This window comes from Cololabis saira, chromosome 6 (assembly GCF_033807715.1).
Source record: "Cololabis saira isolate AMF1-May2022 chromosome 6, fColSai1.1, whole genome shotgun sequence".
Taxonomy (NCBI): domain Eukaryota; kingdom Metazoa; phylum Chordata; class Actinopteri; order Beloniformes; family Belonidae; genus Cololabis; species Cololabis saira.
The window spans coordinates 16,462,678-16,489,817 of record NC_084592.1 but is presented as its reverse complement, the minus strand read 5'-3'; the positions used below and the strand labels follow the sequence as shown (position 1 = coordinate 16,489,817).

At 44.2% G+C, this 27,140-nt stretch overlaps 1 protein-coding gene across 1 annotated transcript in view; it reads left to right on the top strand.

Moving 5' to 3' along the window:
• The window catches only part of igsf3 (immunoglobulin superfamily, member 3), a 118,855-nt gene that overhangs the window by 83,031 nt on the left and 8,684 nt on the right, over positions 1-27,140 (top strand). Inside the window, exons 6-8 of the mRNA XM_061723388.1 lie at positions 1,006-1,431; positions 17,804-18,214; positions 22,760-23,209. Coding sequence (XP_061579372.1) covers positions 1,006-1,431; positions 17,804-18,214; positions 22,760-23,209 — 1,287 coding nt within the window. The remainder of the gene's footprint in view (positions 1-1,005; positions 1,432-17,803; positions 18,215-22,759; positions 23,210-27,140) is intronic.

Here is a 27,140-nt window from a genome sequence, read left to right as displayed (position 1 = left end):
CAGAAGAAATTCTTAAATAGAATTTAAGTTTCTTCTTAAAAATTGATTTACTGTAAATACAGTAGATAAAAGAACGTTGTAAAGCATTTGTTTTTGAACGAGGCAATACAAGCAGACCATTACTGGACCCTCCAGTGTTGTGATCATGAATAGTATTAGTAAAAACAACTTGTTCAAACAAAAAAACTGGAGTTTTACTAGGGCTGGGCGATATATTGAGATTTTAATATATATCGATATATTTTCAAACGCGATATGGTACGAGACAATATCGTTTATATCGATTTAAAAAAAAATAATAATAATAATTTTTTTTTTTTTTTTTTTAATGATTTTGATATAGCTTATTTTGTGACAAATTGACTTGAATGTTTTATTTGAGATTTGCACAAATGTTTTGTTATTTGCACAACTGTCAACCTCAGTGGAAAAGTCTGCCTGTTACTGTCTACATTGTATTAATTGCACAGTGTATTTTAATTTAATTGTTATGCAGGAAAGGCATATTTGTTTTATTTTATTCAAGAAGCATTTTTATTCTATATATGCAGGCAGTTTATTTTTATTTCATTTGTTTTATACATTTTGATATTGTGCAGACCTCTGTTAATAAAGGAACCTGTGTGACATTTGGCACGAGGCTTTGTATTAAAACTGACTGTTTTTTTAAGGGTTTGCCTCAGAAAAAAATGAAGCTAACAGAGATGCTATGCTATAATGCTTTGGGGGAAACCCCAATTATGGCACAGAAAAAATATCGATATATATCGAGTATCGCCATTCAGCTAGAAAATATCGAGATATGACTTTTGGTCCATATCGCCCAGCCCTAAGTTTTACTACTAGTGACCAATTTAAACATTGATAGTGTGTTGAATGAGAGCCTCTTCTCCACAGTGAGCCAGGAGAGGCAGTCATGCATTGACTCACATTGGATTTAAGTGAACAGCTCCAAACTACTTGTCGTTGTTCTGACCTCCTCTCCCGTCTTTTCCAACCCTCTAGAATCCTCTTTCATGGTGTCGGCCTCGTCACGAACGCCGTCGATATCCTTCGGCGACTCCTTCGACCTCCTCTGCCTGGTGAAGCCCCGTCACAACCCGCGGGTCCCGGCGTCGGTCACCTGGCGCTTCATGCCGGCCGGCGCGCGGGCCGAGGACGAGGACCAGGGCGGCTTCAAGGACCTGGTGACCTTCACCCGCGAGGGCACGCTGCAGTGGGGGGAGCAGCTGCTGGGGCTGGGCACCCGCACCATCGTGGACCGCTCCCACTCCAACACCAACTTCCGGCTGTCGGTGACACGCGCCGGGCGCCGCGAGGCCGGGAAGTACCAGTGCACCGCCGTGCTGTGGAGGAGGAACTACGACAACAGCTGGAGCAGAGTCGCCAACCGCACCTCCAACCTGCTGGGCATCAGCGTCCTCCAGCCAGGTAACGCCTGAAGTTACTGTGAAATTATGACTAAATATCATCATCAACAAACCTTTATCACCTGAGGAAAACGAGACGAGACGCAACGAAAATGCCTGTCATGTGACGATAACGATAATTAAATATATAATGCAATATCGTAGAGGAATAAAAACGAGACTAAAATGTAGATTACAGAATAAAAACTCTCGCTAAAATGTGTCTTCATTTTCGTTGACCAAAACGAGACGAAATGTTCTAACAAAGATCCTTAATGTCCATGTTTTCAGTAGTTTCCTCTGGTTTAGTTCTGCTGCTGGGTGACGTCACGTGCCGTTAACGCAGAGCTCTAGGTTCACGTCAATTAAAGACAAAGTTACATAGAGAAAGGGGCCGATGGTCGGCCACGCGGGGATCTGCTCTGGGGCTGGAGAAGAAGAAGAACCATCTTTGGATACACTTTCCTACATAGACGTGGAAAAGAAAACCCAATGTGTCGTCGAAAAAGAGAAAGACGGGGAGAAATGCGGAAAAATAAATATGTTGTAAACTCAAATTAGAGTTTTCTGTATCTGGAATGAATGTATTCTTGAGTCTATAAGGTAACAATAATATAATAATTATAAGATAACCTTGTTTGAATTGTAAAATGGGTTTGGCTAAATACAATCTTAGACTAAAATTCGACTGAAACTTGACATGACTAAAAGGAGAATGACCGTGACTAAAACTAATAAAAACTAAAATGATAGCTTGACGCAAAGACTGGACTAAAACTAAAATTGAACCATGCTGACAGAAGCAACACTAGTAACACCACACGGTTGCACACATAATTAGAGCCGACACACACGTGCACGTGCACAGAGGATGAGTCCACCAGAGCTTGCAGGATTGCGGCTTGCTCTAATTGCGCTTAGTCTCCGGTTTAGCCGCTAATTGGAGCGTCTGTGGTCGTGTTTGTGTGTCTGCTTGTGCAGGGCAGGGTGGAGCCTCCGAACGGATGGATGGATCACTAAATATCCCACAGGAAAAGTAAAAGGAGTGAAATTAGCAGATGAGAAGAAAGCAACGGAGAGAATGAAAAAGTGATAAAGAAAGTGAGCTTCTTTCCCCTTGAACCTGTTTCCTCGGTGGAGGCATTAAACTGTCTGCACCGCCCTCATTGGCCCTTTGTGCATCGTGCACACACAAACACACAACACACACACACACACACACACACACACACACACACACACACACACACACACAGGCAGAAAAACTCATTCAGACAGTCCAATTAGAGAAGAAACACAACGAAAAACACACACAGCACAAACTCACATTTGGCCAATTTAGCCCACCCTGTTGTGCCATAACGGCGTGATGTTTCATTTATTCAGGTGAACCTGCCTCTGGCAAACAGTTTCCCACTAATAAATGAATAGTACATTTTTAAAAAAGACCCCAAACTCACAATTTCTTAATCTTTTGAAGCAGCAAAGGATTGTCCTGCATGCAGTTCCTGCGGAGGCTTCGATTTGTTGTTTTTTTTAATATTCAGTATGGAGAACATGAGGAAGTTGTGGGTGTGATGATATGTAGATCTCCGTGTTTCTGTAATAATATCCATCACTCATGTAACGTCTCTGGGAGGCGTCGCTCTGCAGTGGTATATCCGTCTCCGTGAGCGATGCGGGCCTCCTCCGTGTTTGGGCGAGGGAACGCAGAGATGCAGGTTCAGAGGCGGGCGGTGGTGATCAATAATGCTCTGAAAGTGAGTCAGAGGAACGCAGTCACATGGGCTGCAGCAGGTACTCCCTCAGTCCGTGCTGGGCCTGTGTGGAAAAAATCGATTTTCTGAATCTAAATCGATCTCTTATTAATTCATAAAAATCGATTTGTATGTCAAAATATCGATTTTTTTTCTCCATTACATTACAACTTTTGGTATTTTTTTGTTTATGCCTAAAAAAGGAATGTTTTTTTGGACACGAGAATAACTGGTGCTATATTTCATATTTCATTACTTTATATACTGTCTTGGGGTTACATTTGCATAAAATGCTAAAAACCAAATTCTAAAAAATTAAAAACCGAAATAAACCAAAAATGGAAAAAATTCAAACGTAATGTGGGAAAAAATAAAACCGATTTCATCCGTCTCTGTTTGCTGCCCTGGATCTGTTTGGTAATTCTGCCCCACGATGTTTCTGAAAGCAGTTCTATCAGCATTCTGGGAGATAATGGTCCTTACAGCATCATTAGCTGCCAATACTTGCTGTTGAATCTCAAAATAATACTAGTATTCATATGTTGCATAACTACACAGTCATATAATTCATGCAACAGCTTAAAAAACTGTTTTAATAACACTAACCCAAATCAGTATCCGAATCGAATCAAATCTTGATAATCGATTCTGAATCTTAAGAATCGGAATCGAATTGATTTTTGACATTTGAATCGATCCCCAGCCCTAGTATTGATTCAGATTCACACATCAACGGATGTAAACCCTGGTGCGTGCAGAGACGACGCCTCGCTGGTGACCAGAGTCACTCACGCCGGACACTCCCCCTTCCCTGAGCTCCTCGGGACTTATATAGAAATCAGCTTATTGTCTTGAAATGCTCATTTACTCCATCCCACATGTGGAGCTTACGTTGCCTAACCTCAGCCGGAGAAATCTCCCGGACACAGATTCTTGTAGCGGACTCCTCCAGCAGCATCCGTCTCCATGACAAAGGGAGGAGCCACCTTGGTAATGCCGGCGGTATCCGTGGTGATGGGATCAGTTGCCGCCTGCAATCCGATCAGCAACCGTAACAGTGTGATGGTTCTGTGTGTGAGGGCACTCTCTCGCACGGGAGGGGCGAGTGAGTAATTCCTTTATCTGGTGGGCTGGCGAGGCCACGCTCAACTCGGCTCTGATGCCTTCGGCGCTTTTCTTCTTGGTTGTGTAATCAGACCCTCATTTATACTCATGATTAATTTGTCAGAATGCAGGATGTCTCTTCCTGCTCCCTGTCTGCTCATTGGACCCCCGAAACGCCAGCCTCTCGTGGATAAACATGTGGCGGATGCATTCAAGTTGCATCTTGACCTGATGCATAATTGAGACCCTTTAAATCAACCTAGATTGGTATTTAAATGTACAGTGGGGCAAAAAGATGTTTAGTCGGCCACCAATTGTGCAAGTTCTCCCACTTAACCCTTGTGCTGTCTTTGGGTTAAGGGAGGGGGAAGGGAGAAAAGAAGGAATGAAGGAATGGAGAAAAGATGGCAGGAAGGAAAGAAGGAATGAAGGAAGGGAGAAAAGATGGAAGGAAGGAAAGAAGGAAGTAAGGAAGAAAGAAGGAAAGAAGGAAGGAAGTAGGAAAGGGAGTAAGGAAGGGAGAAAAAATGGAAGGAAGGGATGAAGGAGAAAAGAATGAAGGAAGGAAGTAGGAAAGGGAGTAAGGAAGGGAGAAAAGATGGAAGGGAGGAAAGAAGGGAGAAAAGATGGAAGGAAGGGAGAAAGGAGAAAAGAAGGAAGGAAGTAGGAAAGGGAGTAAGGAAGGGAGAAAAGATGGAAGGGAGAAAAGAAGGGATAAAAGATGGAAGGAAGGGAGAAAGGAAGGAAAGAAGGGATAAAAGGAAAGAAGGGAGGGAGGAAGGAATGGAGAAAAGGAAAGAACAGAGGGAAGAAGAAGGAATGGAGAAAATAAGGAAAGAAGGAAGGAAAAGCAAAAAAGGTAATAAAGGAGGTAGGAAGAAAAAGGAGTAAAGGAGAGTAAAAAAGGAGGAAAAGAGGAAAGGAAGAAGGAAGGAAGGAGAGAGCAGGAGGAAAGAAGGATAGAAGAATTGGGTCATTTTGACCCAAAGACAACACAAGGGTTAAAAAGATGAGAGGCCTTTAATTTTAATCACAGGTATATCTCAACTATGAGAGACAAAATGAAAAAAATAAAATCCAGAAAATTACATTGTCTGATTTTTAAAGAATGTATTTGCAAATTATAGTGGAAAATAAGTATTTGCTCAAAAGTTAATCTCAATACTTTGTTATATACCCTAGATTGGTATTTAAACGTATGTTTCAGCTTCCTCACCGGTGTCATGCATGTCACACTTCTTGCACGGATGCCCCTGCCCCTCTGCCCCTTGTGCCGCCCCTCCGAGAGCGTCCATGTGCTTACTCTGCATGCATGCACAGGTCTTAACCTCGCGCCCGACGCCCAGAAACACCAGAGCACAAACTGCTGCCATCAGCTCTCCGCTGGTCCGTTGCACCAGCAGCATCTCGCAGAATGAGGCTTCCAGTTCGTTTTCACTGTGCTACTTCAAAAGCAAGGAGCGAAAACAAGAATCAGAAATGTGCACCCCCTTGATCCGAGAGCCATGCATCTTAAATCAGCAGGAGGGGTAAGCTGGACGCGGATAAAAGCTGCACCAAAGCCGCGCAGAAGTGCTCAGCCGGTCAGCATAATGTTTCCTCAAACTGTGCCTCGGCCCAGGCCTGTCTCTCTTCCAGATTTCATTATGCCTGCGCTGGCGTCCCGAGGGTCTCGCCAGAGGGGTTCACTGCCACGTCTGCACAATCAGCCATTCGAAGCTGTTATACTTATTGTGAAGGCAACCCTGCACAGCGACTGGGTTTGAATGATCCACCGAAGGCTGGAAACCGTTTGCAGACTTGTAGTTCTCGAGGCCGGTCTTGGTCTTCGAGACCACTTTTTTTGCAGTCTTGGTCTCTTCTTGGTCACGGACTCGGATAACTGAGATGCCGTTGCACACCAAGGTGACAGAATCTGGTGATCAGCAGTTCTTCCTCTTGTTAATGTACAGTTTTGTAAACTATTTGTATTTTGCATTTGATTTAATGTTTTGGTGCATCTGCATGTGTCTGTATTTAATTACAGTTTTGTGTTTATAATGGCCTTATTTTAATAAATATATGGCATCATTGGCCTTTGAATAATATTTGAATATCGTTGTGATTGATTAAGCATCAGGACCATTTCAGTGATGCTGATATACGGTGTAATTTGGCTACTATAATGGTAAATAATGCAAGTTGATAATTGTGATCTTTAATATTTAAAATTCAGGTTTCATCTCCAAATTAAGTCCAATTTAAATCAGTAACATTTACTATTACTTTTCTGAGGTGGAGGCTGGTTATTGTTAGATGACTTTGGGACTAGTTAGTAGTCGTGTCAATCCTTAAACCACTGGAGTCAATCCTCCAATAGTGTAGAAATAGCGGTAGGTCAGTCGCCACACATATATAGATGTTGAAAATTTCTAGTGAGTTCAACATCATCATCCACTTCTCTGTTATTGTGCTGCAGTTGAATACAAGCTCATATGGAAACTAGCTGAACCAGGATGGAGATGATGTTCTACAACTCACGCAAGATGATGAAATAACTAGGTTTGTTTTGGTCTTGGTCTTGAGCTGAACTAGTCTTGGTCTTGTTTTGGCATACTCTCTGGTCTTAGTCTTGTCTTGGTCTCGGTTTAGGCGGTCTTGACTACAAGTCTAACCGTTTGACACGCAGGAGCACCAACCTCCATCTTCCTACTCAAACCTGCAATGCAGGTGCGCCCACGCTCGGGTTTGCCTCCCAGATTATAGGTACAATTATCTTAAGATGGAACGTGATTCAGTATTAGCCCCTCGCATCGATAGACAACCGCAGCACACGGAGGTACCGCGGCAGAAACGCAGAACACCCAGCCTCACATACGGCGGCACAAATATTAGATTTCATCTGATTGAGTTTTCTCTTTGTCTCTTTCTGGAATGCAATAATGGCAAACACATGTTCAGCATGGCAGATCACCAGGGGAAGCCCCAGCCTCTGCTACACAATTTAATATCATCCACTCATAAAGCCAACTACACACGCGGCAACACACACCGACGCTGGCGACGCACAAAGCTAATTACGGAGAATTTCCCCCTAATGGAACCGCGGTTTAGATTAATGATGATTTGGGGAGATCAATACATTTCTCTCATCATTTGGGCATGTGCGAATGCACAAGGAGTGGGCTGTTAAGACCGCCTGGTTATTGGCTGAGTTGGGGAGTGATGATGGTCGTAACGGGGCGGGGTGTCCCAGTTAGAGGTTCTCAGCATCTCGGCTCTCGCAGCTGCGCGTCTTCCACTGCCGTTTCCTCGCATGATCAAACACCCCGACGCAGGAACCTGTGCCTTTCTCTCTCTCTTTTTTCTCTCCTGTGGTTTTGCTTTGAGTTAGGAGGTATAATCCTTCTATCTTCTCCTGCCTTGTATGCGACAGTCTTCCTGCTTAATATGGGCCGGCACCGTCCTTTCATGCCACTGATGTAGCGGCCACTGAGCCCGTATAGATGGTGTTTGCTCTGCTGCCATAACGGGAGATTCCCGCTTATCAGGGCCCGGACAGGAGCTGCCCGTCTCCATCAAGGCCTGGCCTATCCCCTCTGCTACCCTAAATCTCTCCATAAGGTTCCTGATGTCTTCCTTCCTCCGTCACTCTCACTTAGCTGCATGTTCCCCGTCCACACGCCCCCAGCTTCTCTCGCACTCCTGTGAATTTTTTTCAATATTTTATAATTCCCTTACAGTACTTCCCTCCTCCTCCTCCTCCTCCTCATAATTCTCCCCATTATATTTACATTTTGCTTCAAATACCTCCGTCACCACTGTCATTATTGTGTGAATAACAAGGAGCTGGCAGCCGCGCCTGCTGCACACAGGAGTGGGTCGTTTTTTTTCTTGTTTTTTTTTAATCATTTGTGACGGAGCGTTTAAATCTTTGTGCATCTTGTTCTTCTGGTTGCGGAGGGTGTAGTTTAGGATCGCCCCGAGCCCACCTGGAGCAGAAGTGCTTGCAATTTATGCTTTGCATATTCAAAGAGAAATCAGAGTGCACTTACAGCCCGTGTAGCTGTTGCACGCACACACACACACACACACATATGCGAGAGCACAGAAGGTCATAACGTGTGATAAATAGAGACTCGGAGGGGTGCACTGAAACAGAAAATAATTTCATGAAAGGCTTTTGATTAATCACATCTCTTTCCGGCATCCAAGGTCAGGTTCCTCCCTTCCGCGTCTTCTCCCTCGAAAGAGGAAACCCTCTCGTCCTTCTCTGACGGGCATTTTTTCCGTCAGAGCTAATCCAATCTCGGCTTCATTTCCTCATGTGGCCCAATCTGCAGACACGATGACATTCTCCGTGTTGCCCACCCGCCTCCCCCACGCACCGGCGTTTCCACGCGTGTACACAAGCGCTCATGTGGCCCCCCGCCGCCGTAATTGAAGTCGTAACTCAGCGCGGGATCCAGTCCTGCTGCACCTGATGTAAATCAGCGGCTAATGGCCGGAGCGGGCGGGGGGGGTCTCCCGAGAAGACGCACGCCTGTCGTTGTGTGGGGCTTCATTAGCTAAATGACCAGGCGCGGCCCTGCGCGGCTTAATGAGCCAAATATGTTCTGTGTTTACCGCCAGACCTTCCTGAAACTCCCTCAGGTATGAGAGCAGGCCGGGGTTCAGCCTCGTACCTCGTCTTCTGGGTCATTTATCTCCAGAAGGTTGCAGGGTCTCGGTCAACCGGCCGACCCGGTCCTTGTGCATCCGCTGTTCGGTCTGCATCCTGCAGATGGTGTTTACGTTTGTACCTACCGATAGAAGACGATCGGATGACATCAGTGTCTCCATAGCAGCCATTACTAAGGATGGGAATTGATAAGATTTTTACGATTCCAATTCCATTTTCAATTCTTCTTAATGATTCGGTTCTTTATCGATTCTCATTTGGAAAAAAGGACAACAAAAGGTTGATTAAAATCACCAATATAACATTTGAATAATAATAAAATAAATATTATTCTGTACAAATTAACAAAATACAACATAAATTACTCTGTGGCAATTCCATGAGAATGTCCAACATTTTTCTAATAGAAATTAAAATTCTCCTTTTTAAGAGGATATATGAACTGAGCACTGGCTGACATAAAACTATGTCAGCCAGTGACAAATACAATCAAGTCATATCCAATCAAACTGCATTTTGCAAATTTTCAACCGTCAGCTAAAGGAATTAACAATTCTTTGGCAAAAAAATAAGCATATCTGCTTTTTCAGGAAGGATAGGTGATCTTTCAGGACTTACGGTGTCTCCAGCTGTGGAGAAAACCCTCTCAGATGGGGTGGAGGATCTGCAAATAATTTTGCATGTTGGTAGTATTTACACCTTTGAAAAAATATTCACTTGGCAAGTATTACAATTTACCCTAACTCCTTAAACTTTGGAGTGTTTTTTTCACTTGGGCGGCATTTTTACTATTGACTGCTAGCTTACGCAAGATACTACGCTATGTGCGTAAGCTACGTGACGTGCGTGATGACGTCATTTGTGCCCACTGGAATTGAAAAGGGAATCGTTTGCAAAATTTCCAAACAATTCCAAGGAATTGGCACACTGTGAACCAGTTCTGAACAAGAACCGGTTCTCGATTCCCATCCCTAGCCATTAAAGATATATATTCCCATATTTTTTTCCTTTTCTTGACTTGCAACGGCGAGATGAGAAGTGATAATGACCCTCTGACATAATGGGATCGCAGATGCATCACAGTTAACAGCACCAGGAAAACTTCAGAGGAGCTCCATCCCTCATCGTTACCGACCGGCAGGGTCCGGATGGTCTTGGTGAGAAACGGGCGAACAGCTCGCCGTCCTGCACGGCACCGGCCGCCTCCGAAGCCCTCGGTCGGTCACGCTCACCGTCCCGGCTGCGGATAAGCCCAGGGCCGTGCTAATGCTAAAGGCGGAGTAGGCAGCCATTAAGACGATAAGTCCTCCGGTAGGCAGCTGCTGCTTTCCAAAATCCCCTCAGGAGCATGTTCTCACTTTTTTAGACTTTTACACGGCTCTCATCTTCTTCAGGCTCTGCTTTTGCTCATTCGCTGTATTCGGCTTCATGTGAATATCCGTTAGGTCTGATGATGTTTCCCTTAATGTTCCCATTTTTCTTTCATCCCGTCTTAAAGAAAAAGAGGAAAAAAACATCTCTCTTTCTGCCTGCCTTGGCGCTTTTATTCATCCCTGTCGTGTCTCTCTTCCTCCCCGTCACTTCACCGCGGTTTCCTCCTTTTAAGAGGAAGCATCAGTACCTGTGTAGCACTTTGGATCGGTTCCCAGATTAGCGGTCTTTCAGCGCCCGTTTAGTCTATATTTAAAGAGCTGTAATGTTCGGCAGAGACCCCACCTGCACCTCCAAGGCTCGCACATCATTTAGGCCTCGTTATTATTCATAACCCCACAGGTTAGTCTGCTGAATGTCCGTGTTTTAAACGAGCGAGAGATCGACATAGGGCAGAGGTGAGGAGAGGAGTGGAGAGGGAGGAGGTTATGAAGACGATGCAGGGTAAGGATGAACGGCTCCGGAGCCCGTCCCGCGTTAAAACCGATCACCGGGAACAAAACAGACATTTAAGATCATTAAATGTGAAAAGACTAAAGTTTAAGAGTCTTTGATTTACCATCTCTGACCGTATTTTTCCTCTGAACAGTGTTGGAGGTCTGTTGAAGTTGACCTGAATGTTTGTGTGTCTGGTGCAAGTGACCCAGTGACCCTAAACGGTAGATTTTGACGTCTTGATATCATTTTGAATCCAAACAGTTTGCCTTTATGAACTTCCATCGCTCCACCGAGTCCGACGCTGCTCCTTTTTGATGGACTTCACTGTGGCTCAGCATCCACCTGTCCACTAAAGTTCTTTGTAGAAGTTCAGCCTCGTAGTTTTTGAACAGACTTGCAGACAAACGGATAAACGAAGGGCAGCGATAGAAACGTCTGGCTCGGCTCTCGCCACGGCTGAGGGGTGAAGGCAGCTTCGCCTGGGCGCCCGTCCTCTGCAGCTATTACACTAGACCGAGCAGGCGCATGTAAGGCAGAGCTGAGAGCAGGGTTCACTGAGTTTGGGCATCGGCCCTTTAAAAACCCACTGAAACACAAGTGGACCTGATACAGTTCTGCATCTAGATCAGGGGTCGGCAACCCGCGGCTCCAGAGCCACATGCGGCTCTTTAGCGCTGCCCTAGTGGCTCCTGGAGCTTTTTCAAAAATGTTTGACCTTTTTTTTTCCTTTTTTTCTTCTTTTTTTCCTTTTTGTTCTCTTTTTCTTCTTCTTTTTTTCCTTTTTTTTTGCTTATTTTTTTTCTTCTTTTTTTCCTTTTTTCTCTTTTTTTCCTTCCTTTTTCCTTTCCTTTTAATCTCGACATTTCGACTTTTTTTGTCGAAATTTTGACTTTTTTTCTCGACATTTCAACTTTTTTCTCGAGATTGTACTTCAACATTAATCTTGACATTTCGACTTTTCTCTCAAAATTTTGACTTTTTTCTTGAAGTGCATAATGAAAAAAAATTCTTCCCCCAGTTCTAACTAATATAGATACATGCAGCATGTGTTTCCCTTCATTCTAAGGCTTATACAAGACTTTTCATTTTTTGCGGCTCCAGACATATTTGTTTTTTGTGTTTTTGGTCCAATATGGCTCTTTCAACATTTTGTGTTACAGACCCCTGATCTAGATCTTTGTGTTTCAGCCAGTTAATTGTTCTCAGACATCTCTGAGTCTAGTTGTGCAGCCGATGGCAACAAAAAGCCTTGACGTTGTTTAACTAAGCCGTCTCTCTTTCTCTCTCGCCGGATCAGCGGCCTCCTCAAATGTACTTTTCCCATGTTGATCACAGAGACAGCGTTGCCCTGGAAACGGCAGTGGCAGGTGAGCATCCTGAGATGCTGTCAGCATTTACGTCCGAGGGTAGAATAAAAAAAAAAATAGAAATCCTCGCCGTCTGCGCTTTGAGGGGACGTGCATGTTTCTTGTAAATAAATACATTTGAAATCTATTCTTAACTTTAGTTTTCATTCTTGCATTAGACTAATGGCATTTCATGTTTAAGGTATGATGTAAATTTTGTCATGTTTGTAAATTTACTGTACATGGTGAATATTGCACTGAAGCTTGATTTGAAGAAAATCTTGAATGAAATCGAAATCGCAATATCTGTAAGAAAAATCGCAATTAGATCTTTTACCAAAATCGTTCAGCCCTAACGTGTGGATTTAAAGGTATTGTGACATCATTTTTAACATGCTTTTAACACTATTAAAAGTCTTGGCCAACATCCCTCAAATGTGTCTAAAAGAGTGTAACAAGAAAAACTTCACTCTAGTACTCTATTCCTGGCTTTTTATGACAGTCTTTTTTTGCGCCGTGAAAAACGCTTCCTTTCCCCCCTTTCCTGTCAATCATTGCCCCGCTCCTCCTCCAAACCTCCTCCAACGCTCACAGCGGCGTCGGAGAGTTAAGCCGGGAGCGACAGGCGAAGCATGCACGGAAAAGCAGGAGGGCGAACCACAGCAAACAATCATAAAAATAAAGGCATGCAAGCAGCAGTGTCCCCTTATCTTAAGTCCAGTCAGTGGCCGCGGGTCTTCTTAGCAGTTTTCCTCCGGTGATTAGAACAAAAGACGCTCTAAACAGCTCCGTGTTAAGCCTCATTTATGGTTCCGCGTTAAATCGACGCAGAGCCTACGCCGTGGGTTCAGCGTACGGTGCGCGTCGCCGCGTAACCCTAGGCCGTAGGCTCTGCGTCGGTGTACCGCGGAACCATAAATCAGCCTTTATGGTGCGCTGGAGAGGAGCGGAGGCAGGGAGCTGGGTGGAGGGGGCGGTGACTTAGCGGGTCGTTACGTAACGATCCGCCACCAAACCACATGCGCCGTTTTTGCATAGTTATGCGGAAAATCCCAGAAAGCACACAATACACTGAATGTAAAAAGTTCGTTGTTTTTTGGGTGTAATTGATGTCAAGACACCCAACAAAACACAAAAAATCAAGAAAAATGTGTTTTTCATGTCACAATCCCTTTAAGGGCGGCCGCCTTAAAACCGACACTCGTTTCCATCCACACTTGAGTGGCAGACGAGCTCCTCCTGAACAGCCAGAGCGAGTGTTTCTAATTATGGATTTGTCTTACTTTGCAGATAAACCCTTGAGGCTAATTAAAGAAACGGAGTAGCAGAGAACATGTGATAACACTTGAAATAGGTATTGATATCGCAGAACACAAAGCTCAGGGAGTGCACATGCAGGAGGAGCAGCCTTGTTACCGGGGTTGCAATGAAGTGGATCTCAGAAAATAACACTTATCAATATCACACATAAAGAAATGATAATAATACAACCCTGCGTGCATCTGCGTTGGGTTTTGAACTTAGCTTTAGCCTGGGTGGGCACACGCACTGATATAACTGCTAGATTGGCTACAGTTTTAGTTGAAAGGCGAAATCTCACCCTCTGTGGGAATAGACCCGTGTCAGAGGATGTGACAGGCTGGTCTGTGAAGTTGCTTTCACAGCGAGAAGATTCAGCAGGGAGTGGAGACTGAAGTTGTCTTGCTCCATAAAAGACTGTATTTTTCCTCCTTTATTTCTTTCTCTGTCTCGTTTGGCCATTGTTGCCTCCATTGTATTCATCCTTTCTGGCTCTACGCAAGTGAGACCTCAGGAACAATAAAATGCAATAGGAAGATTCCACCAAATAGGGCTGAAGTAATAAGCCTATTTTAGATTTTCTTTTTTATATAAAAAAAGGCCTTTCTGAAAACACTAACATAAAGCTCCCAGCTCTCAGCCCTCGGTTTTTGTTTTTTTGTTTCCCAAACTTAAAATGGGAGAAACATTGCTTTTTCCTTTGCCAATCCTATCCTACATGGTTCTGCTTCGGGACGTTCAGAGGTAATTCTCTTGCAAAGGAAAAAAAAAAGTCTTGCCAGTTATTCCAGATGGAGACGATGTCAGGCTTCCTCCCGAGTCTGGGGGGTAGAGACGTAATGAAAATGACTCATTTGAGTTGTTAACGCAAAATACTATTGCACAACAGGGTGTTGGGGCAATGCCTTGTAGCTATGCATCCTCAGAGTGCACTTGCAGGCATGTGTTGCTAAATATATGTCTCAATGCATATAAGGAGAATTGCAAAAAGCAGCAGGCATTTGAGCGATTTGTGCAGGAAGAGGAGGTTTTGTGGGCAGATGGCTGTGACCCTAGGCAGTCAGCCAGTCAGCCGGTCGTAGTAAAGCCTAGCATGAGCTACTGGGAGGGTGCTGAAGGGTTGTTTAACACCAGACAAGCATGAAGAAGAGAAGGGGAATGTGTGTTTTTATGTGGGGTTGGAGTTATTGTAATAAAAAGAAAAAGAGAGAAAATGTAATCCTGGAGGAGTGATGTTTGATACCACCGGCGCCGATGACTGCGGTTGGTCGACGATTCCTCATTTTTATGTGACACGAGCACTGTCAGGTGGCGTAAAAGACGGTGAACAGGAGCTATTTCTAAATAAAAAGCACTCGCTGGTAACAACGTTTGACTGAAAGTACAGTAGATGAACGAGTATGTGAACCCAAGCCAGTGCTCGCTGCCAGTTTTAGCTGCTGCGCGCTTTATGATTCTCAGCCAAGCAGATGCATTTCAGCGCGTGCCAGGCGCACGCAAATGCCATTAAATCATTAAAAAGTTTTCACCAGTTGCAATTTGCGCAGGAGAAATCGGAGATGTTTTGTTGGTCATGGTAAATATTGCTTTTACGTACCTTACAGGAAGTTTAATGCTGAGGTCAAGTGTGTGCCGATAAGCAACATTATTGTGAATGCTAGCGATCATCTTCGGACTGTCCTCGATCATCTACTCAAGTTTGGATTCTGCTGTTTGATAAAAACAGAACCGCTCCAGCGAGAGCCAAAGCTCCTCGTTCGGGGACGCTAATAGGACCGCATCATCTTCAAAAAGTGGACGTGACATCCCCACAGCGCCGAGCTGCATTTATGGAGCGAGTTTAATTGTTTGAAATGGTTGCTTGGAAACTTAATCGATGATTTTAGCTACGGGGACTGCATTTGAACGAATCGAGCCAAGTTTCATTTCATTATCCAGACACAAGTACCCAAAATGGGCCAAAGCACACTGACATAATTTCTTTTATTGAACTTATTTGATTAAAATACTCAGATACTGAGCTGTTTAACTTAGCTGTGGGGGACTCTGGTTCAGAGAAAAGAAGAGAGATGAATTGCTCTCTAACTTTACGCCTGAGAAATGCAGGATGTTGTTTTTTAATTTCTGAGTTTTCCTGCATCTTTTGTCGGGAGGAATGCGTGTGTGTGGGCTCTTCGTGCTAAAACTAATCCTTCCCCGGAGCGTTTTGACAGCGGGGCTCTGGTCGCGGTCACCCCTGATGTACCTGCAGCTAATCCTATCCCGCTACCGATGTCGCTGTAACCAATCCTGTCACAGCGCTCAGGGAAGCCTCGGCTGCCTCCCGGCATCTGGCTTTCGCGTTTCCGTCATCTCCTTCCTCTCCTATCTGCTCTCCTCGTTGCTTGTCTTTATAAATGAATTCCTTCTTCATTTTCTTTTTGGCAGACTGACAATACCCCCCCCCCCCCCTCACTTTTGTCTTATATTCTTCCTAATGATACCCTTCCTTACAATCCACTCTTCTCATTCATCGGCGTCACCGCGCCGGCTCTGCACCTTGATGCCAATAAACCTCCCAACACTTTGATTTGTTTGGCATTTCCTTCTCCTTTACCTTTCCTCTCATCTTTCTGCCATTCTTTGGCTGTCAGCCGCTGTACCCACCCCACGCATCACTATCATTTCCTGCCCCGCTGCCACCAGAAATAAACCCAGCTACAGGTCGCGTGTCACAAAACAGAAATCTGCAACGTGTACCTGTCATCGGTTCTCACGTTCTGCAGCACACGACTGATTCGTCTGTCTGTTCTCTCCCTGCCCCATCTCCAATCCCTTCTTTCCAGGGGCGTCAATTGGGTATGGCAAGGTATGGCAGCCGCCACACCTTTGCTTCAAGGGTTAAACGTAAATGTTTGTTTTTTTAAATACATTTATGGAATAACTACGAATGCAAATAAGAACAACATGATCGATTTCACTAGTTATTATACACTGCAAAAACTCAAAATCTTAACAAGAATATTTGTCTTATTTCTAGTTAAAATGTCTAATTTTTAGTCTCATTTTTTTCTTTTTAAATCTCATTACATTTAAGACATTTAAGACTCAAAAACAACAATTTTCACCTGTTTCAAGTAGATTTTCACTTAAAATAAGTAGAAAAATCTGCCAATGGAACAAGATTTTTTTGCTTGTAATGAGAAGATAAATCTTGTTCCACTGGCAGATTTTTCTACTTATTTCAAGTGAAAATTTACTTGAAACAGGTGAAAATGGTCAAATAACAAGTTATTTTTCTGGTAATGACTCATGTTTTAAGTGTAAAGGAGATTGAGGCAGGATTTATGAAAAAAATTCGTATACGTTTTAAGTTTTCTAGTAATAATGTCAGATGAAGCGTTCCAAACCAAAAAGAATGAGCCCTCTAGTGTATCTCTCCGTTGCCTTGAACAGGCTGTGTGCTGCAAAATGTGCTGCAATTCGGGCCCGAATTTCCCGCGCTGTCCTGCGGATGTGACGTCACATGACGCTGCATGTGCGTTCTCCCCGTTCTCCCTTGCCGGTGTCGGTGCTTTTTTTTCCCACCTGCTTTTTTTTACCGGCTCCCCGTACGTGATGACGTTCCGTCTTGTGAAAACTGATGATTAATAAATGTAATAAAGCAAATCGATAATTTAAAATGTCTATTAAGATCAAAATATTTAACTGCTTACTGCTATGCAGCAAGCAAAAGATTGTTTACCCTATACTGTATATAGTAGGCTATTATTGTTCTCAGCTCACTGATGAATCTCCAATTGTCTAATGAAAATAGTCCCTAATAAATATTTTAACTCTAATATTTTTTTTAGCCTATGTCAGTAAGATCACTGATAATTCTGATAATTCCTTGTATATGTTTCTTCTCCCTTTTACCTCCACTATGATCTGCTGCTTCTGACTAAAATACCATCGCGGGGAAAAAATGCACACTTCCGGGGAAAATATTGCAGCCCGATACAATCTGGTACCCACACCGGCTTCACTGTTGGCTGCAGTACCCCCAACGGCCGTCGTGGTGAAGGGTGGCGCTAATGAGTCTCATTTCTTAAAAGGAGCCTCATGCTCCTTTAATGAGATTTTTTGACTAAAAATTAGACATTTTAACTAGAAATAAGACAAATATTCCTGGTAAGATTTTGAGTTTTTGCAGTGAGCGAGACTGCATTTGAAAAAGTTCCAATTTTCTTGACCACACAGATAAGCTACATAGACTTCTGTGATGAGTATTTGCTGGACGTGTTGATTGATACTCTAGTTAAGTTCTGTGACTCGTAACCTTGCCATACCTTAGCTTCCACTGAATTGACGCCACTGCTTCTTTCCATTTCCTCGCAGAGAGTAAGCTGAAGGTGCAAAAGACCAATCAGTCCCTGGCGTTCCTGGAGGACAGCCGCGTCCGGATCAACTGCTCCATCGCCTCCCAGACCAGCCAGGACTCCCAGCACGCCGTGCTGTGGTACGTGAGGCGCGCGGAGGGCTCGGAGGCCGACGAGCTGCTGCTGAGGATCGAGCGCTCGGGCGCCTTCGAGTACGGCGCCTACGCGGACGAGGAGAGGCTGCGGCTGCGCGTGCAGGCCGAGAGGCTGTCGCCGCGCCTCTACGTGCTGACGCTGAACCGGGCCGAGAGCAGCGACTCCGGGACGTACTACTGCCTGGTGGAGGAGTGGCTGAGCGACCCGGACGGAGCCTGGTACCGCCTCTCGCGGGAGTCCTCGGGGTACACGCAGGTTCTGGTCAGACAGCCAGGTAAGCAGTAGGGAGGGGCGGTATGGACTGAAAAATGTATCATATCATTTCTGGCATTTATCCCGATAACGATAAAAATGACGACAAAAAAAATACCAATTCAACTCCACCTTGGTAACTATAAATCTATCACCACATTCAGTCTTTGGAGCCCCCAAATCACTGCTCTAAAAGAATTCTTTCTTTCTTTCTTTCTTTCTTTCTTTCTTTCTTTCTTTCTTTCTTTCTTTCTTTCTTTCTTTCTTTCTTTCTTTCTTTCTTTCTTTCTTTCTTTCTTTCTTTCTTTCTTTCTTTCTTTCTTTCTTTCTTTCTTTCTGGCTTATTCTTTCTTTCTTTCTTTCTTTCTTTCTTTCTTTCTGACTTATTCTTTCTTTCTTTCTTTCTTTCTGACTTATTCTTTCTTTCTTTCTTTCTTACTTTCTGGCTAATTCTTTCTTTCTTTCTGGCTTATTCTTTCTTTCTTTCTTTCTTTCTGGCTTATTCTTTCTTTCTTTCTTTCAGGCTCATATCTCCTTCCTTCCTTCCTTCCTTCCTTCCTTCCTTCCTTCCTTCCTTCCTTCCTTCCTTCCTTCCTTCCTTCCTTCCTTCCTTCCTTCCTTCCTTCCTTCCTTCCTTCCTTCCTTCCTTCCTGTATGTTGTGCGTGGATTTAACACAGAACCATAAATCAGCTTTACACAAAAACATCATCAACGGGAATTTATCGTTTTTACCGTGAGATACAAACTCTTACCGTGGGGAATTTTTTTGATGGTATATCGTGAACGGTAAAATATCACCCATTCCTAGTAAGCAGGAAGTAAATAAGTGTCATTTATCGTGTTTTAACCAGAAGTAAAGCAGCGCGAAAGCAGCAGCTGCCACATGTTGACCCGTTTCACACCGGCCGAACACGTTAGCGGTAGCTCCCGCCGCCACGTGTTCGGTCAGACGCCTGGAGGCCGTCTCACTCCATCTCACTCCGTCTCACTCCGGTGGCTTCACAGCTGTCCCCGGCAGAGGCTCAGGTGGCTTTACAGGGGGGAAGGCAGCCCTGCCAGTTGACCTAATCCTGATCCTTTAGTTCACTTTAACTATAGATAACGATAATTGCGCTCCGTACAACGGCGTTCCCGTCATCAGAAAGTTCTGAGGACTCTCTTTCTTCACTTCCTTACAGCACAAAGAGACTGTAGCAAGAACAACGGCATGTACAGCTCACGAACAGTGAGGAAAGTTCCCAGTGCATCACGGGAAGTCCCCCAGCTGTCCAGACCAACAGCAGCATAACTAAAGCGATTATTCAGGGTCGCTTGAGCCAGCCTCCACTTAAACTTAATCAAGTACAAAGCGTGAAGCTTAAAGTTAGAGAAAAGCGGGAACTGGGATCCGGTTCCACCAGTGAGGAGCCGGATAACCGAAGGTTCTCCCGTTCTGCTTTCGTAAACTCTGGGAACCACGAAGCAACTGAGAGCAAAGCGCTCTGTTAGGTAAATATGGACGTCTTTTAAGACGTCTTTTATATGTGAGGGAAGGAACTTGAAATGATTTGCCTCCGGCAAATTCGGTTTTTAAAAACCCGAATATGACCCCTGGGTTACTCCTTTTAAAACCCGAATATTCGGTCATATAAACGCCAAACGGAATATCCCCATCAAACGGAACATGAATTTGTTTTCTGTGCATGCTCCGTTCACAAGGAATCCTGGTCTATTGAGTCCAGGAAGTTCTTATAAACACGGAGAAAAGCAAGACCACGCCACACTTTTGGAGTGAGGAGGAGACTAATCACTTCATAAATGTAATGAAGGATATGAACATTTTGGCATTTGTAGACGGTAGAAAGTACGGGGATAGCGAGATTTACAAGAAGGTGAGCAAAAAGTTGCGCGAAGCAGCATTTGTTTTGAATTTGGATACAGGAAGAAGAAGCGGAAATTACGCTAATTGCGTCATCACGTTCTCCGCGAGTCGCTGGTTTGATCGGGATATCCCGAATGATAAATCACCATGTATACAGGGATAACCCTGTTTGCTCACGCATGTAAACAGATTATTCCGAATGTTTCAGTAACCGGAATATTAGTAATAACCCGAATTTTGACTGCATGTAAACGTAGTCATTGACAGCGTCATCACAAGAGAAAGGCCTAAACTCTGAACAGCGGTGACCGGCGTCTTCTGACCCAGATCCAATCAAAGACAGCCGAGCGCTGCCATTCCTGTCCTCAGAGGAACTCACAGACCAAAGCGACGGGAGTCTGATGCCACGATTTATTTCAGTATATGCAGATTTGTAAACGTGACTCTAGCTGTGGCAGTGACTGCTCAGCCTCGTCGGCGTGTCTTTGTCTCCGAGCATCTCTGCAGCGTGCAGCCCTGCTCTCCCTCCCAGGTGTCCTATTTACAGTTCAGAGGGAAATCATTGACGTGGCATCGGTCCAACGAGACTGCGAGGATCAGACCAGCTGCTCAAAAGCCTGCGAGGAGAACACTTGTTTAGTAAAACGTTTGTAAGCTGACTCTGGTCTCAGGATCAATTAGGCCGCAGCTCTCTCTTGGAAGTGAATGGATCCGGAATGATGAACAACTTTCTACGACGCTTCGGGAATGTATTGATTGAGATATTTGCGGGATATATCACTATAAAAGTGGCGTCAGTATCCGTTAAAACAGAATACGTCCTCCAGAACCGTGTAAAGCAAGAGGAAATGAAATAAAATGTGAGCCAGAACTCGTGTTATGTTGTTTTTTTTTCCTCGCTCTCCCGCTGTTCATCTGGCTTCTCATTTTTCCTTTTTAAAAAGAACAACATTTCAAGCCGCGTACGGAAGGAGGTTATGCAAGCCGAGTCTTTGTTATCACTTTTTTAAAACTGCAGTAGAAGTGGGTCATAGTTCCACCCCCGAGGGGCTGTAGCAGTACCAGCGCAGGCAGACACACGGGCCCTGAGGTGGATCCCACTCTGCTGGTGAGCTGAAAGGCTGCTGACGGCTACGGGCGCCGCCGGGGGATTTGTTTACTTTCCTATTTTGTTAGTACATCTGGTGTCCTATTTGCTCGATTGACCATTTTTAGAGTGTTAATTAGATTGAATTATTCCAGAATGAGGTTTAAAATATGACTGTTTTTGGTTATCTAGTGTTTGGTGGTCAAAAACCACCAAATGCATGACCAATGGGAGGAAACATTTAAAGCAGGACATAGATTAACTAATAGCTCATTATGGAGGGAATTTGACTGGAAGGTGAAGATGCCTGTCATCACATAAGGATAATTAATAGATCTGACTATTATAAACCAACAAATAATCTTTTTATTAAATATAATACCTTAAAATTCCATGATATAGTAGAGCAGAAAACTGTTTTATTTGCCTTTAAAGCCCAGCAGAAACTGCTTCCAAACTACATTCAGGACCTGTTCCAGATAAAAGAAACCCGCTATGACCTGAGGGGGAAACTCATGTTTGAGATGACGACAGCAAGAACCAATATTAAAAAGAGATGTACATCAGTTAAGGCTAGAGAAATTTGGAATAGTTGTAATAACAACCTAAAAATGTGTTGCTCTATCGTCAAGTTTAAGGAAATGTTTAAAGAAAATACTGTAAATAAATATAAAACACTATAATTATAAAGTATACTATCTAAAACATTCTAGAATGTGAAACGTCAATTTTATATTTTGTCTTACTTATTTTTGTCTTCTTTATGTATTCTTTGTTTCCACGGAGTAAAAGCTAATGTCTAATATTTTTGCTGATCATAAGAAAAAAGGGTCGGCACTATAAGCTACGGCTTCAGCCTACACCTTTTCGGCAAAAGAAATGTTGTTTTTTCTTTCCTTTTCATCTTGTTCTGCAAAAAGTGTGTACAAGCCGAAATAAAGATTCATAACATAACATAACATCAAAATACAGCAATATGTCTGAGCTGTGATGGAGAGGCTGTGGTCTGATTGGGGACTTTACACATATATTTTGGGACTGCCCAAAACTCACTGATTTCTGGAAGAAGGTTGAATTAGAGATTAAACAGAATCTGCATGTTGACTTTACTATGAGGCCCTAGTTATACTAGGTATACTTCCAGATGATATGATGGAGAGAGATCTGGCTTCTCTACTGAGAATTCTGCTTTTAGTGGGCAAAAAAATGATAACAGTAAACTGGCTGAAACCACAGTCCCCAAGCATGACACACTGGAGAGAGAGGATAAGACATGTGTATATGATGGAGAAAATTACAGCAAGATTGAGGCTAAAAAATAACCAGTTCAGTGTTTGCTAGTAACAGAAGCATTAACAAACCTATGAACACCTACTGTTAACCTTTTGTATTTCTTATTTTTCTCTCTCGTCTTTTTTTTTTATTATCATTTACTTTTTCATGTATTTTATTTCATTGTACACGATTGCACGTCTTCTGTTAGTATCTGTTAACATGGATAAAGAGTGTAAATGTGTATTAATCTGTTTGTGTTCAATAAAATAAAACCACCAAATGCACCAAAATGTATGTTTTTCTTTTGCAAACACATTTCAACACGTGTTTTGGTTCTCTGCAGAGGTTCGGCTGCAGGTGGAGGAGCTGGAGTCCAACGTGACGGTGGAGGAGTCCGGCTCCATCCGGCTGGGCTGCAGCATCCCCTCGCAGTCGTCTCCAGACTCCCGCTTCTCCGTGTCCTGGTACGTGGAGCGCTCCGAGGACGACGCCGGCAGCGAGGAGCCGCTGGACGAGGAAGCCGGCGGGCGGGACTGCGTGTTCTCCGTCGCCCACGACTTTGTCTTCAGGAATGAAAACTGCAGCCCCCAGGAGGAAACGGGGCCCTTCTCCCGCCTGCAGTTTGAGAAGATGACCACCGACCAGTACAGCCTGACCATCCACGGCGTCCGGCCGGCGGACGCGGGCCGCTACTACTGCCACGTGGAGGAGTGGCTGCTCAACCCCCGCAACATCTGGTACCGCCTGGCCACCAACAACTCTGGGTTCACCATCGTCAATGTCGTGCAACAAGGTGAGCGGCGAAGAATCAGAAACCACCGATTCTGTAGCAACAATAACTGATGAAACTAGGATTATTTCAGGCTTAAATGTTCATCACGAGAGGATTAAGATTAAGGATAACTTATTCACTTAGTACATGACACAAATATCGTTTAACGACCATTCTGAAACTTGCAAAGGGCAAAAATAAAAACTATAGTTGTGTGTCGCAGATACGCTGCACCTCGGCCTGTGCACTGCTGCATCGATGAGTCCTTGTATCTTCCTGACATATTCCTTATATATTCCTTGTAGCTTCCTGACATCTCCTGATACCTTCCTGATGTTGTCCTTGTATGTTCCTGACATGTTCCTGATGTCTTCCTTGTATCTTCCTATATCTTCTTTGTATCTTCCTGGCATGTTCCTGAAATCTTCCTTGTGTCTTTCTGTATCTTCCTGACATCTTCCTTGTATCTTCCTGACGTCTACCTGATATCTTCCTTGTATCTTCCTTGTATCTTCCTTGTATCTTCCTGACATCTTCCTTGTATCTTCCTGACGTCTACCTGATATCTTCCTTGTATCTTCCTTGTATCTTCCTTGTATCTTCCTTGTATCTTCCTGACATCTTCCTGACATCTTCCTGACATCTTCCTGACATCTTCCTGACATCTTCCTGACATCTTCCTGATATCTTCCTGACGTCTTCCTTGTATCTTCCTTGTATCTTCCTTGTATCTTCCTGACATCTTCCTTTTATTTTCCTTATATCTTTGAGATATCTTCCTTGTATCTTTCTGATATCGTCCTGATATCTTGCTTGCATCTTCCTGACATCTTGCTGTATCTTAAGATAAGATATCCTTTATTTTCTCCCTCAGTGGGGAAACGTATTTGTCGTCAGCAGTACACTTAGCACACACATATAGGGGAGGGGTAGAAAGACTGAAAAGTCAGAAATAAAAAATATATAAAAAATACAAAAAGATACGTATAAAATATGTATAAACAGGATATGAACAGTGTTGTGCAACTCAGGTAGCTTGGCTGTCCAGTTATCGAAGGGTTATTAATAATTTTATTCAAGAATTATTAATAATTAATAAAGTCGACTATTTATCAAATTGAATGACCAATATGATAAATAAAATCCTCGGGGCACCACCCTGTTCCTTAAGCAGGGAAATGATAACTTTTACAGCAGAATATCAGTCTCAGAAATTAAGGTTTATGCCTAATACAGTAATTGAAGGGTGAGATTCGAGCACTAGGCTCTGTCAAACAAATCAATTGTGACCAAACTTGTATGAAATAACAACCAACCACTCATTAAAAATCAATCAGGATTTATTTACATACAGGTGTCAAAAGATGATAGACGCAACACCCCAAATAAAATCCTGATGGCACACTACGTAAACAGGGACAGAAATTATACAATGCAAAAGTTCCAGTCATCTGTGTGGGGTGTGACTAGTGTGTGTGTGTGTGTGTGTGTGTGTGTGTGTGTGTGTGTGTGTGTGTGTGTGTGTGTGTGTGTGTGTGTGTGTGTCGGATCTCAGAACGGCTCGGGAATTTATGACCGAGGGGAGCGTCTGGGTGTGTGTGTTCGTGTGTGTGTGTTCGTGTGGGGGGGGGTTAGTACGAGAGGAAGAAAGAGAGAGATGCAGAAGAAAAGTAAAATAATAGACACTCTTAAATAATTTCTCATTACCAGAAACCCAAGACCTTCTGATCTTTCCCACACAGAAATGCCCCACTGTGAAACTAAACTTCACACGTGCGCTCTGGTCATTCAACTGGGAAATTTAGAAGGGCCTTGTTTTCGGTTGTCGAGAAGCATGTCATAACGATCCAGCAATGTGGATGCAGCAGTAGACCAATAAGAAGATAAACAAAAACACTTAAGTTAAGAAACACAACTATGACGGGATCAGCAGTCCAGCTCACAGCGTAAACCAACTTTTAAAGTGTATTACTAAGTTTTTCTCTGCCCAGACACCAAAAACAGCCTCTCACGTGAATCTTTGCAGTTGAAGAAAAAAGGGTGGTCGGTCAGCGTTCCTCGGGGAACAGCTGGGTGTTTACGCTCAGCAGGGGATCCTGATAAAGCGGCTATCACTCCCTCCTGTGTCCTTGCTGCAGATGAGGGGGTAGCAGCTGGGCACAGCACTTGGCTTCCTTCAACTTCGGATCGGCGTCGCGTTCACGTCGAGGCAATGCAGGGTCCCTAGTTCGGCTTCCTGGGCTCGGAACTGCGTGGGTCGCTCGTGCAGCGCTGCAAAACGGACGCTCCTTCGTTCACGAAGGAGAAAGCCGGCCCTTGGCTGGCTCCCTGGTGTTACAGAGACCTGTGGGTGAGAAGGAAGAAGCAGAAAAGAGAGAAGAGGCCAGAGAGAGGGCGGTCTTCTCTTTTATAGCTGCATACAGGAAGTTGATACCCCTTCCTGCAGCTCGGGGTCCTTGTCCAATCAAAGTGTGGTGCCTTATCACCAAGAGGGTCACATATGCAAATCCTGGTGTCCATGGGGTTGTTCTCCAGACCACGCTGGAGGTGTCGTAAACTCACCATGAGGCAGGGATCATGAGACTTTAGCTTTGGCTTCGGCCCTTTACTGGTCCAAAATAAATGTTCACCCAATCATAAATGTCATGAATTCATAACCATATGGACGGTGGTCCAACATCCCCCCTTAGATTTGACGGCGGGAATGCAGGGTCTGGTTGTCAAATCTACCAACGGTGCAACAGTCCATGTGATGCAGTCCTGGTTGGCAGAGGGGCACAGTACTTAAAAGTTCAGAGGTTAGCATAGCGCTGGAGGCTTTGTCTGGGCAGAGGTGAGGCACGTCTGGGCAGACGGAAATACGCTATGCTATATGAGACTAGGGTATAAAACATAACAATAAACATAAAACATAAAACATATAGAAACGATAAGGGATTCGATTATGCAGTTCAGTGTCAGTACTAGCAGAATGAGGTAGATAAAGATAAAAAGAAGGGAGGTTAGTTAGGTTACGGACCCTCGATACGTAACTGCCAAAAGCAGACCAGGCTCAGTTCACTACGTGTTAATCCCTTGGCAGAGCGGTGCTGAGGAAGGAAACGGATCGGAGGGGGTCCGTCCTGTAACAGAACCGACCTCGGGTAACGGAAGAAGAAAGTATTGTTCCCTAACAATTTAATCATTCTGTGATTAATTGCTAGACCCGGAAAAACAAAAACAGAACAAATTAAATAAAATTGTGAGTGTAGGTCTGAGTTTTACTTCCCTAACACTCCAAGATCCCTGCCCCCCCTTTTTTTTAGGGGTGGGGGGATCTGCACTTCTGGGTCAGAAGTTGTCAGTCAGCTGCAGACGATTCATGCAGCTCGTTCAGTGCTCTGGCCAACAGGGTATATATGGCACCCCCCCGGCCTGCTGATCTACGACGTCTGCGCCGTCTCTTGGGCTGTACCCTTGGCTGTACCCCTTGGGCGTCAGCACCGGGGTGGAGCACCTCTCGGTCACTCTGTGCACCGTTCTCAGAATCTACGGTGGGACGTCTCTGTGTTTCCCACGCCAGCTCAGCGTACCCGCGGATTTCTCGCATTTTGAGATCTCGTCTCCCGCTGCAGTAAAGAGTTACCTTACATCGCACGCTTTCATGGAGGTTATGTAGGAATAGAGACTTAAAATGACGATCATTCTCCAAACCGGGAGTGTTGCGTCCCTGGAAAAACGCAGCTCTCAGACGCCAGTAATAATCTTTGGGGGTTTCTGACTCCTGGTGCTTAATTGAAGAAGCAGCCAGAGTAGCTGTAGCCCAGTCGGTTTCAGAAAAGTACTCTTCTAGCAAAGCCTGACGGAGTGCTTCATAGCAGTCTCTGGTTTTAGCTGGAAGGGATCTTATGAAAACACGAACGCTCCTGGCTGTGGTTTTCCAAAGAAGCTTTACCTTCTCACTAGAGGATGC